The sequence below is a fragment of the Maniola hyperantus genome, chromosome 20, assembly GCF_902806685.2.
Source record: "Maniola hyperantus chromosome 20, iAphHyp1.2, whole genome shotgun sequence".
Taxonomy (NCBI): Eukaryota; Metazoa; Arthropoda; class Insecta; order Lepidoptera; family Nymphalidae; genus Maniola; species Maniola hyperantus.
The window spans coordinates 9,516,566-9,530,647 of record NC_048555.1 but is presented as its reverse complement, the minus strand read 5'-3'; the positions used below and the strand labels follow the sequence as shown (position 1 = coordinate 9,530,647).

Genomic DNA, 14,082 nt, shown 5'->3' with positions numbered 1-14,082 from the left:
TAAATATATGCCACTATAATTTATAATTAGGTAGTCACCATAAAAAATATTCATTAATACTTTTATCTAGTTTAAAACATTTAAATTGAATGTCCTAAAATATACAAAAAAAGAGCAATATTGACATGAAGTTTCGTTATCCATGTATACAGTGTGTCCACACATTTATTACTATTTAGAAACAAAACAAACTTAAATAAATAACATTGTTTGAATTAATGCAAAAAAATATCTAAATGAACATTTAAAACATAAAACTTTTGCTATATTTAGCCTTTTTTATGCTGTTTAAAATGTAGTGGTCTAGTCAGTGGCGTGCACAGGGTTTGAAGCCAGGGTAGGCATTAGTTAGGTTACCTGTTTACTTGCAGGTCATAATGAAAATTATGCATTGAGATATTACAACTGGGGTAAGCAGTGCATTTATGCCTCTATGACCTGCACGCCACTGGGTCTAGTCTATTAGGTATTGTGTGGTGTATATATATGTTTCGGAAATATAAAGTCTCATGCCAAAGAAAAACAAAACTACTTAGGTACTAAGTGATAAAGTCAAAGCCATTTATACAAAATAGGTACCATTGTACACTTTTTGATTATCAATAAAATAAAATAAATCTTTATTTTTATGGGGCTTTTGTGATTCTCAAATTGTACCTACTATAATATATTATTACAATACAATTAGGATTAGGTAATAAACTTAATCTCCAATCTAGAAGTGCAATAAACGTGGCAATAATAGCACATAAATAAATTGAAGAACTAACTAATTAAACAATACAATTCATCAAAAATAAATGAGTGCTTTAACTGTAAGTAGTTTCAAGAAGTAGGTACAATCTCTTCAGACTATCTAACACAACGTTACTTTTTGCTTGGTACTTAATTCAAATGGTAATTTACATTTGCATAATAAGTAATTAATTTGAATGAAATAAATGCATTTTCGCCAGTAAATGGATTTTATTAATATCAAATTTTTTCTAAATTAGGGAATGACTTTATGATAAGTTTTCAAAGTTAAAGTCAAAGTCATATTATTTATTCAGAATAGGTAACATGTTACGCTTACTGATGGTCAAAATTGGTAATTTTTAAGATGATAATAATATAATATAATGGTGATAATTAATTACATACTTTAAAATAAAGCTACGAGGGTTCCAAACGCGCCCAAGTCTGAGAAGAGCACACAACAAACTTAGCCGGGTATTTTAATTAAGGTTTTAATCATTGACATAGGATAGTATAGTTATATTTTTAGTATAATATTTTACTTCAAACGTGCGAACGTATACCTAAGTAACACACAAACATTCATTTTTGGTTATTCCGTTTATCCACCTTAAAACAGCTACCTTAGCTTGTATACTCCATGTATACTCGGACACTTGTGTCCATCTATCCCCCCCGGACTAAAAAACAATAAGCAAATTGGCCATCCGGGGTGGACAGACGGACATACGCTGCCGAGTACATACCCAACCACTAACAACTGTTTGAGCGGGCTAATCTTCGGAACGGCTGAACCTAATTCGATGAGACTTTCCTATGTACACAGAAATCTCCGAGATTTCTAAATCGATTTTCGTAAATTTTTTTAACCGATAGAGAAACCTTGCGACATTGTCTCATAAAAAACTTGGATTCCAATTCCTCAATCCTGATGCTGCAAGGAACCTGTTTAATAAAACAGATGGGATTAGAAACTGTCGGTAATAAATTGATATTGAAGGTACCTAACACGTAAAAACTTAATCGTTAAACTCGAGGACCAAACTCCTCAACCCCGATGTTGTAAGGATTTACATTACGGTCAGGAGTGAAGAAGGCGGGTAGAGAGGCGCGAGGGGGTGCAACGGATTGACGTGATTTTTGCATGGATTTGTATGGTAGCCTATGTCATCTGGAGAGTGACATAAGCTACTTTTATTCCGGAAAATCAAAGGGTGCCTACGAGACTTTTAAAAACCATTATCTACGCGGATAAATTCGCGGGCATCAGCTAGTTATAAAATTAATATGTACAAATTTAATTTCTACATTCACTCAAGTCGACTCTACATGTCTATGTTCTATAAAAAGTAGGCCATTTCGAAAAAGGTTAGTATAAAGCGGAGAACCAAGTTCAAGGCGACCTCACAAGAACGTTTTCTTTTATTCATACCTATACACTTCTACTTTATTTCTTATGTGTTGTTTGTTATTTCGGTTTGAGCTATGGAGGCTGTTAGACTCTTTCTACTGAAGGTAAGAAGGCTTTAAATACAAATTTTACAGCTTTTTTCACATTATTGTTTTCTTGTATTTACCGGCTCTCAGCAACTCACATAAGATCATTCTTACACGTAGTCTGGGGTTTTGCACTGCGTTTAGACTGCGTTTTTCGGTGCAAGGTCGCCATTATAGCAGCTCGCACCATCTACAATAAACTCCATCTCTGTATCCATCGAAATCGATTCAGCATGTCTTAAAATGGGCATAGACAGACACAGATTTTATTTACTTGTAATCCAAACCATAGCTGATTTAAACTTAATTTACTTGTTAAATTGAAATAAAAATAATGCTCGATACAAAAGAGTTCAACGACATCACGGCTCAAAAAGTGTAACGCCCAGACAGATTACGGTACTAACGTTACTTACTTATAGCAATTGTGATTTAAAGACTGATTCATGGAATAAATTACTAATTGCAGGTATAGCTATAATTAATGAGTGAAAAAACTCATGACTTAGGCACGAAGCACATCGCACCAAATTCAAAGCGCAGTGACATGTCTTTGTTATTTTGAAGCAAAGCTACTTATTTTTTTAAAGTAAACTAAACTTTGGCTTCGCTATGTAAAGAGAGATAATTTATTTTTGTTGAGAAAACATTTTGAAAACATTACAGACTTGAGCTACAGTTTAGTTTGGCCTGAAATATATTAGAAAAATGCATCGCATTTGCCACAATGTGTTTCAAATCAAATGGTTTATTCAAAATAGGTAATAAACTACACTTTTTGAAAGTCGGTTGTTGCATTTGTAAGATGTATAGTGGTGATAATTTTTAGGCGAACTTAAAAACTAAAGCTACGAGGGTTCCAAACGCGCCCAGCTCTGTGATGTCTTGAGCCAGTCCTGCTTTGACTTTACCATATTCTTTTGTTCACAGATAATTCTCTCTTCAATCGTCCTGAATCTCATCATAGCAAGAAATACTGCAGCATACAACACGATATCCACAAATGACAGAAAACATCACCAAGACAAATCCGTGCATCGAAGGAATTGGTCTCCCAAATCTAGCAACACAGAACTTTACAAACACATGCCTCCATATTTAGTTTTCAATAGAAAAGTTGGTGCTTACTATCCGTACTTCAAATATCCCGGTGATAATAACTTGAGAAGAATGGGAGTTCATAAACCAAAGCAGTGGAAAGGATAAAATAATCAGGTTAATCAAAAAATAAGGGATTAATTAAAGTGATGTATATCCTATACCTATATTAATAGCTAACTTGCACAAGATTTGCAGATGGGCTAGCCACACGAGTAGCTCTGTGTTTATACCTAGGCTATGTGTGAATGTGTTATACATATAAACCTTCCTCATGAAATGCTCTAATGTTGGTGAAAACTACATTGAAATTTACTTAGAACTAAATTTAGGAAATAGCTAGGTATAATAAGTGAATACATAGACAAAATTGGATTGTGTCTGTGTTTTATTTTTAGGGTTACGTACCTCAAAAGGAAAAACGGAACCCTTATAAGATCACTTTGTTGTCTGTCTGTCTGTCTGTCTGTCTGTCTGTCCGTCTGTCTATCAAGAAACCTACAGGGTACTTCCCGTTGACCTAGAATCATGAAATTTATTTAGGGTTAGATCACACAAAAAAAAATTAAATTGTGGTCATGAACTAATAATTAGTATTTTCAACTTTCGAAGTGAGTGACTATATCAAGTGGGGTATCATATGAAAGGTCTTCACCTGTACATTCTAAAACAGATTTTTATTTATTTTTATGCATCATAGTTTTTGAATTATCGTGCAAAATGTCGAAAAAATACGACTGTAGTACGGAACCCTCATTGCGCGAGCCTGACTCGCACTTGGCCGGTTTTTTTTTACTTCATCCCAGTCGCAAAAGTTCAAAAATTGGATGGTTACGGCGCTTTGTACTGTTCGGGACTGATTAACCTGATGACTAATTGAACCAGTGGTAGATGCATCCGACGATTCGAAAGCACTTTTGAAGGTTTACTTGAATAAAAAAAATTATTATTATTATTATTATTAGGGTCAACCCGAGAATTCTACACTCGAAGTACCCCGTGTACTGCATTTCACTATTTAATTATTGTATTAGTATATGAATCCAAAAGTAACTTTGAAGACTGTAAAATACGATTAGTTCTGTATTTAAGCGTTATTCATGTTCATCTAAATATTATAATTATTAAGAACTTAGATTTCATTTATTTCATATCTCTTCAATATTAGGTATGTATAAGTCCCGCAAATTGCTATTGCGCTGGAACCATGTCTCATTAACATCGAAATGACGTCATTTGACGTATATTTAAGTAAAGATATACCATTAGCACACGAGTAGATATTATAGACCAGAGGGGAAGCTTCACACTAGCTCACGCACACCACGACGTGCCACTGACGCTCCGTGCGCCCAGTTTGGCGGCAAATGAGCGTCCGTGACATGTCGTGGTGTGCGTGAGCTGCGCTAGAGTGAGTGAACCTACAGCCAGCCGCTAGTATGAAGCTTCCCCTCTGGTCTATATATCTACTCGTGTGCCATTAGCTCGAAACTTCAGTCTAGTGCTGACGTCACTAAAATGGCGGCGGGTACTATTATATTAATTTGCTGTGTGCGTTGGATTAAAAGGACGGATCAAATTTTATGAAACGACATTTGCATTTATCTACTTACGACTCAACCGCAGCAACCTTTTTAACCACGAGCCGTCCTCAGAAAATATCACGCAAAAAGTTAGTTAAATATTCTAACTGAAACCCGGAAAACCATTAAAACACTAACGAAAAGTTTATTTTAACGATTTAAACGGAGATGAACAACAGGAACCTTTGCCTTCTTCCGCAGTTATATTTATAATCAAGTTCTATGCAATTATTTCATTGCTTCTTCATTCATGAGTTAAATGACTCAAAAGAAATTTATTGATCTGATCATTAGAGAAACTTATCATCTGGATCATAACCTGGATTGAATATGGCCATCTTAAGGTTTCTTGTCTATTTTTTTCATGTTTTTAAGACCAGAGGGCAAGCCAGGGTATTTACCTCAAAGAGTACCAGTCAAACTGTCTTAATATTGAAAAAATCATTGTCCAACAAATGTTCTCAATGGTTTGTGAAATCTGCTAATCCACACTTGACCAGCGCGTGGTGGCTCACGCGCCTCGCTTGCCACCTCTACAATTTATTATACTTCGTGGGAATATCCTGATGTCAGCTACGCTACGTAAATATAAATTAAAATGGAGTGAAAAGAAAAGAATTTCATAACAATCCAAATAAAAATAGATATTATCTAGTTTCATCAGAGTCTACGATTACTAACCATAGGCATACATATTATAATCTTTGCCAGAGGTAGGCACTAGGTGACTAGGTAGGTAGGTAGGTACGCATTATATTATACCTGTGTATTATACAGATACAATCTGAAACTCAATTAAGCCAAAACCGGTAAACAATAAAAAAATAGTTTATATCTACTTACCCATTACGTTAATACGTAGATTTATAGGGGCCAACAAAAAATATCTTGCGTTTAGATTAAATTCAAACAAGGGGCACAACTACATTAAATTAAAAAAATTGGATAGAAGCAGGCGTAACTTTGCGGAAGTCCATGATACACAAGGAACCATATGCTTAATTCGCTGTAATCCACCAAATAAAGAAGCAGGAAAAGTAAGCAACACACACCACCAGCACACAACACCATACGTCGACGTTTTTTTAAATAAATTGTTTATTGATCAAAAAACATATGTACAAGTACATCTTCATATTTAAAAGTACAATAAATTCTTATAATAACATAGGTACCAATTTATTAAGTATACAGAAACACCGACTGTCCCTAAGCTACCTGTCTGTGTTTACCTACATCTGTGTTTTAGGAAACAGCGCTCTCCTTAAATTGATGGCTCATTTTATACAAAAGATAGGAAATCTGCATGTAAAGTAGATTAATTAGAATATAATAGAATATATATAAGTCCCGCCATTGCTAATGCGCGTGGCCGCGATTTTAGTGACGTCAGCACTAGACTGAAGTTTCGAGCTGATGGTATATTTTTATTTCGGCTGACGTCAAAATCATGACATCATTTCGATGTTAATGGGACATGGTTCCAGCGCAATAGCAATTTGAGGGACTTATACTTAACGTAATATATGTTTCACTCCAACACCAGAGCATCCTCAGGTAAAGTCACTTAGCAACTGTGCATAGTGGAGTCTATAGGTTCTTTTTAAAACCCCCGTAGGAAATCTTTGATTTTTCGAGACAAAAAGTAGCTTGTCCGTGCTTGGAAAGCAAGGTATCTCTGTACCAAATTTCGTCAAAATCGGTTAAACAGATGGACCGTGAAAAGCTACCAGATAGACAGACAGACAATCTTGACCTTAACCTTATTCTTAAATTGCTTAAAATATTTCTGATTTTGGTGTTTTTTTCCTGTTCTACGACAGAGTTTTATGGTTTGATGTCGTTAAGCCAAACTGGTTGATCGAGTTTCTAGCCATAGATACAAATAAATAAATAACTGACGCCTCACGCCACTATAATATAATAATATCATATCGAATGGTAATGACCTGAGATTGCTAAACTTGATTTAAGTCTGTCTGCTAATAAAATCTCATCATCATCATTATCAACACCGGCTCACTACAGAGCACGGGTCTCCTCTCAGAGTGAGAAGGGTTTTGGCCATAGTCTACCACGCTGGCCATGTGCGGATTGGTAGACTTCACACACCTTTGAGAACATTATGGAGAACTCTCAGGCATGCGGGTTTCCTCACGATGTTTTTCTTCACCGTTAAAGCAAGTGATATTTAATTAATTAAAACGCACATAGCTCTGAAAAGTTGAGGTGCGTGCCCGGGATCGAACCCCCGACCTCCGATTAGAAGGTGGACGTCCTAACCACTAGGCTATCATAGCTCTAATATCTATAATAATCTAATAAAATCTACTAAGTAACAATTTACTAAAAAAAAATAACGCTAAAATAATCAGTGATGTGTCCTATGTCGATGAAAATAATAAAATACTAAATCAAAATTGATTGGCTAATCAAACCGATAGAATAGAAACTTGAGAATTTGTATCATGTATGTTTTCTTATTAGGTACCTAGCGTACGTCCATTCCACTCCATCCAAACCATTTTTGAAAGATATAACCACACATTCACAGTTTTCGGATTGTTCCTATTCTTGTACTATGGGACGTTGCTAGTTGCTACCTGCCCATTACTACAACTAAATAGCTGCAACTTGACGTTGGGCAAGTATTGGGTAGGTTTTGGTTTCCTTAATGGGTCTTGCTTGACAGACAGACAACGAAGAGACCCTTTAAGGGTCCCTTTTAGGCACGCACAACAGACGGAAACGTTTAAGTGCGGAAACCAGCCTAGATTGAAGAAGAAGTGTCCCTTTTTTTCTCTGGAAATACGGAACCCTAAAAATATGATAGATAATTCTACTATTTTACGTAAAATGCATGTTAATTCCTAAGACCTAAATACATGGCCACCTGTCGTTACGAGAGGTCGGATACACTCAATTCCATTATCCACTCCTAATTAAGTAAATAATAAGCGATAAAACCCGAATTAAGGAAAACCGACAAATAAATTATTATGTGATTAATTAAAACTTAATCTCAATAACTCATATAGGTACGTATGAATTAGATGTTTTGGAATACTAAGGAAATGAATAGGTAATCAGTGACTAATAAATAATTAATGTATCGCAATCGGGGTATGAGGTGAGGGGACGCCCCGCACCACGTCACCCGCGCTCGCCCGCGCCGGTTTAGCTGGAGGTTGTGCGGGTGTGCGGGGCGTCCCATCTCCGATTGCCATCTTGACCTGTCGCGTACTATAAGTGAATTTGCATACCAGAAAACTCTTATTATGATGCCTTTGATCTGTATTGAATACACAGACTGTGAAAATTTCAACTCAACCTATTACGGTTCATGAGATATCTATAGCCCGCTGACAGACAGACAGACTGACGGACAGACGGACGCTTAGTAATAGGATCCCAATGGCACCCTTCCTGTACGGAACCCTAAAAATAGGTTGTGTTTCCTCGGATCAGCTAGGAATAAACGTACCTATCTAATTTATTATTCTTTAAGAACAATAGGAAAGCTACAACAAAAAAATCATACTCAAATACTTACCTACGAGACAATTTTATTTTAATTTGTCAACATTTTTAGGGTTCCGTAACTCAAAAGGAAATAGAAAGAGGTAAATTGCAACGCATGAAGCATTGGCTAGTTTTTGACGACATTTGCATAACTTGTCAAAAATCTGACCCTTGTTTCAACTTACCGTACGAAAACACAAAAACTAGTATAGTATATCTATGAGTTAGAGTTACTGCTAAACAATAAAAATGAGACAATTACATATTTTCTGCATTAGACTACAAGTCAATGCAGAAAAGTACTATTGATAGGAAATCGAAAAGCTAAAACTTAACTCTACCACATAATAATCTGGCTCTACCTACAACTTATTAGAGCTATCTTCTATACATAATCCATACTTAATATTATAAATGCGAAAGTGTGTCTGTCTGTCTGCTAACTTTTCACGGTCCAGCCGTTCAACCGATTTTGACGAAATTTAGTACAGAGACAGCTTGCATCCCGGGGAAGGACATAGGCTACTTTTTATCCCGGAAAATTAAAGAGTTCCCAAGGCATTTTTAAAAACCTAAATTCACGCGAACGAAGTCGCGGTCATCATCTAGTTATCTACAAAAGTAAAAATATTAATAAAATAAAAAATAAAAAAAAATATTATTCTAGACCAAATTAAATATAATAAAAGTCACCACTCAGACCACTTGGTCTTGAAACTTGTAAGTTCTTAAACTGACTAAAGATTTTGAGATATCTATACTTACCAACGCGACTTCTTAAAACCCCCGAACTAAAGCGCAGATAAAAGCAAGTGCCTACTTATCAAATAAAATTATAAAGAAATACTCCTAGATCTCATTTTGGCGGTAAGATATACTTATATCTTACCGCCAAATGAGATCGCATGGGCTGACTTGTAATCGATAAAAAAACTTAAATAACAAGTTTCACATGACATTACACACATCGAGCTTAAAGGTGCCGAATTCAAGTATAAAGGTTGTATAAAATTGCTCTGTCGTAACATTTTTTATTACTTAAGTACTTGTTTTTATGACTCATACTTACACTTAATATAGTTAAAATCGAATCCTTTTTAAGGCTCCGCAGTATAATAAAGAACCCTTACAGTTAGTTCCTCAGTCTGACATCTGACAGTCCGTCTGTATGTCATGACATAGCCATTTGGTTCAGACTTTCTAGTGCCTACTTAGTAACTTTATGGGTTCAGAAACTACGCACGGCACAGTATCAAGTTCCTGTAACTGAACCAGCTGGGTTTCAACTTTCAACTTTACAAAGTTGGTGCAATTACACAAAATTGTTATCATACCGCTACACAGACATTATTTTCAAATTAAAAAAAATGGGTTGCTCCTGTACGTAGAGCTTTTTTGTTAACGGGGGAGGGAAATCTTCTGAAGATACCCAACGTCCTGGAAAAGACATCGGGTTATGTAGGACTTTTACCTACTTAAAGTACTTTTACCCTCTCAGTGGCTACCCGCAGCGCATATTGGAAGGCTCTGAAGATCTCTTACACATAGGTGCCCCCTTGCGCGACGCTTATTGGGCTCGACGCGGAGAACCTGTAGTAGAGAAACGTAGACCTACGTGAAAAGTAAGAGCTAAAAAAATTAGCACACCCGGACATTTCACAAAATATTCGAATGCAGGAACTAGCGTTAACATGATATGTTTTTATTGATACTGAGAATCCTGCGGCCATGACTTCGACAAAATACAGCTCACCACCGGCCTATAATATTATAAAGGCTGGGGGAGGGTTGTACATCGCCATAATTCGCGAGATTAACGAAGTGACCGCGCGTGTTAAACAAACAAACATAAATATGTACAAGTTCACGGTGAGTAAACAATTTAATCAAACTTTCCATAAAATACAACAGTATTATTCAACAATACTATAATCTTAATATACTTAACTTGTATAAATACCTATAATAGAAATAGAAATATAAAGATTTTTAACCACGATTAATTTGATGATTTTATGTGTCAATGTTTCGACTCAGTTGCCTATTATTATTGTGTCGTTTAACCACGAAATAAGCTTAAAATCATTAATAAAGGTTATTTATTTATTCAAACAAACTTTTACGTAGGTATGTGCCGTGCTTACTTTTGAATTGTCAAATGCATAGGTACCTACCTTACCTACCAATTTTACAATTTTTATTTATTTATTAGTACCTTATTATTCAGATACCTACTCGTCTTATAACTTCATATAATTTATAAATATTATTTTACTGTATTTGAAAAGTAGATATATATTATATTTTTAATTAGGTACAAAATAATGTACCGTACACAATAATTTCAAATAAATAAAATATTTACAAAAATCATTTTTATTCAGATCGTGGTGTTAGCGCTGGTCGCCGTTGCAGCTGCCAACCCAGGTGGTATGTTGAGTTTTAAAATATTTGAAATACTTAAGTATTGATATTTAAAATATCGAAAGCACTCTAACACACACAGGAGATTAAACTATCTCGCGTGATTTAAACTACGAATGATCTTACGGCCCTAAGTGAGTAAATCAGAAATGAGGAGATCCGTAGAACCAAAGTAAGTACTTATCCGCCATAGCTCAACGGGTTGCGAAGCTGAAGTGGCAATGGGCAGGACACATAAGCCGTAGACGTTGAGGTCCCAAAGTGCAAGAATGGCGACTTCACACCGGAAAGAGTTGGACGACTCCCGCTAGGTGGACAAACGACATCAAAGTAGTCGTATGGAGCCGCTTGATTCAGACGTCGTGTGGAGGTCCCTACAGGAGATCTATGTCTAGTAGTGGTCGTCTATCGGTTGATATTGATGATGACGACGAAGTGCCTTAGAAGTGTCTACTACTAGTAACACTAGTTAGTAGCTACGAATAACGCTTTAGTATCGAAGTTATGTTATGTATTATTAATGTAACCCTAGATATTTCATTATCAGGTTACGGTGGACATGAACAATATGGCTACGGGCACGGTGGATCTGAATATGGGCACGGTGGTCATGGACTTGGCGGTTATGAACAATATGGCCACGGTAGCCACGGTGGCCACGAAAGCCACGGAGGTCACGGTAGCCATGGCAGCCACGGAAGTCACGGAAGCCACGGCAGCCACGGAAGTCACGGCGGCCACGGCCATCACGGTAGCCATCATGGCCATCATGGTAGCCATGAAGACAGCCATGAAGATAGCCATGAACATTATTAAAGAAACCACGGTAGATCGGATCAAAATAGCTTTATCTAATTTTATAATACAAGCCCGTCTCCGTCAATTGAAAAGAACTCTGACATTGATTCTCCGCAATGGATGATTTATCGATCTAGTTAGGAATATACCTAAAGTGAGGCGCAACGGCCAAATAATATCTTATTTGCCGCGCGATTGGGTTTTCAGTGAACCTGAAATCTGTAAGGTTAAGATGAAAAAATCCCAATTAATAATAAAATCACAATGTACAATGTACATACTTATTTAAACATCCACAGATTTTTATTGGTTACAAACATCGATCTATAAATAATTTTTACAAAATATGAAACGCTACGCCTAACCCGCCATTTTAAAAAAAATATATTATGGTTGTACATAAGTATAACATATACTTATGTACTATACATAATATTTAATAAACATTTTTTATTATAGCTATAAGAACTTAGTCGTAGAAGAACAGTAAACAATATTATGTAAAAATAAAACGTACCTATTCAGTTTTGTTCCTCTTCCTACTTACTACCTTGCCTATTAAATTATCTTAAATAACTATCTCAAATCGCTGTTAAAAATAAAAAAATTAAGGCCCGTTTATTCTAGAGAATTAATTAATAGAGAACATTTTGACAGATTCCCAATACAAAAACTGTCATAACGTCTTTATTAATTAGACTAGCTTATGCTCGCGACTTCGTTTGCGTGGACTGCACAAATTTCAACCCCTTATTTACCCCCTTACGGCGGTTACACCCTCATCCGATCCTGGTCCGTGAAAATAAGTTCCTTTTTGTTTTGTATGGGAGCTTATGACAATTATGTCGTAGATAATCGCTGGTATTCTCACGGATGACGGATAGAACTCGGATGACGGACGAGCAGTGCGTAATCGCCGTTAGGGATTGAATTTTCAAAAATCCTTTCTGAGATGCCTACGTCATAATAGCTAGTCGTTTGAGCTGTGCGTTGATAGTCAGTTAGTCAGCTTTTTCTTTTATATAAGTACCTATATAAGATAAAGTCTTGGATGAATTAAACACGATCGGTTTATCTGGCGGTTGTGAAACGCCCTTAAAATAAAAACTTAAAATAAGTGACTGACTCATCACGGAATCTCAGAAACTATAAAGCCTACAAACTTGAAATTTGGAAGATTCCTTCTAGAATGGAGGTGTCAGCTAAGAAACGGTTTTGATAAAATCCTCCCCTAAAGGGGTGAAATGGGGGTTGGGAAATTGTATGAAAGTTTTATGTTTTTAAATTTAGAGACGTGAAAATCGGCATTTAGGTTATCAGCTTTAAATTATAAAAACCTGTAGGTATAATTTATTTTGGAAAAACCCCTCCTTCAGGGTGGTAAAATAGGGGATAAAAGTTTTAATCATAGCTAACTTGAAATTTGGAAGGAAAGCTCTGTAAGTGGTAAGTAAGTATCAGCTAAAAAAGATTTTGTGAAAATCCACCCCTAGGGGGGTGAAATGGGGCTTGAAAGGTTATATGAAAGTCCTATGTTTTTGATGTTAGAGATGTGCCTTTTGCAGCGGGAATGTTTCTAATCTCATGAGAAACCATAAAAGGAAAAAGGTGACTGACTGACAGACTGGCTGATCAACACACAGCTCAAATTCAAGCTATTATGACGTAGGCATCCGCTAAAGGATTTTTTAAAATTAAACCCTTAAGGGTGTGACATATAGGGGTTCAAAATTTGTGTAGTCTACGCGGACGAAGTTGCGAGCATAAGCTAGTTAGTTATAAAGTTACCAGGTACCTGCCTGCTGATTCACTTACTCTGTGTTCAACGCGGTCCTTGTAATCATAGATCTTTGTAATCATCAAAGTTTGGTAATCTTCTATCTTCTCTTTTATAATATACTAGCTGATCCCCGCGGCTTTGCCCGCGTAGATTTAGGTATTTAAAGATCCCGTATAGCCTATGTCACTCAGGAATAATGTAGCTTTCTACTGGTGAAAGAACTTTTAAAATCGGTTCAGTAGTTCCAAAGATTACCCCCTACAAACAAACTTAACGACATTACCTCTTTATATAATAGTATAGAGTATAGAAAAATCAATCACTAAATGTGTTGCTCATCGCAAATCTCGAGAACAGCTGAACCGATTTCGCTATATTCTTTTTTTATAATATTCCTTGAAGTACGAGGATGGTTCCTACGGAGAGAAAAAATTTAATTCAACCTCCCCCTCAATTTTCTAAACTCCACCCGAGCGAAGCCGGGGCGGTTCAGCTAGTCCTTAATAACTATTTGTGCTTTACATACCTACTTCAGATAGTCATTTGCTTTCACAGGATAGCAAGATATGCATAAGATATGTTACATTTTTTGCTTGTAATTTCACATTAAATTGGTGTTTTAATTTTGGTAATCATTTACTA

At 36.0% G+C, this 14,082-nt stretch overlaps 1 protein-coding gene across 1 annotated transcript; it reads left to right on the top strand.

Moving 5' to 3' along the window:
- The first annotated feature begins 10,229 nt into the window (after nt 1–10,229).
- Nucleotides 10,230–12,184, top strand: LOC138403731 (antifungal protein-like). Its single transcript, XM_069505387.1, has 3 exons — nt 10,230–10,307; nt 10,823–10,868; nt 11,410–12,184. The coding sequence occupies exons 1-3, from the start codon at nt 10,293–10,295 to the stop codon at nt 11,676–11,678; spliced, it is 330 nt and encodes a 109-aa protein (XP_069361488.1). The 5' UTR covers nt 10,230–10,292; the 3' UTR covers nt 11,679–12,184.
- Nucleotides 12,185–14,082: the final 1,898 nt, after the last annotated feature.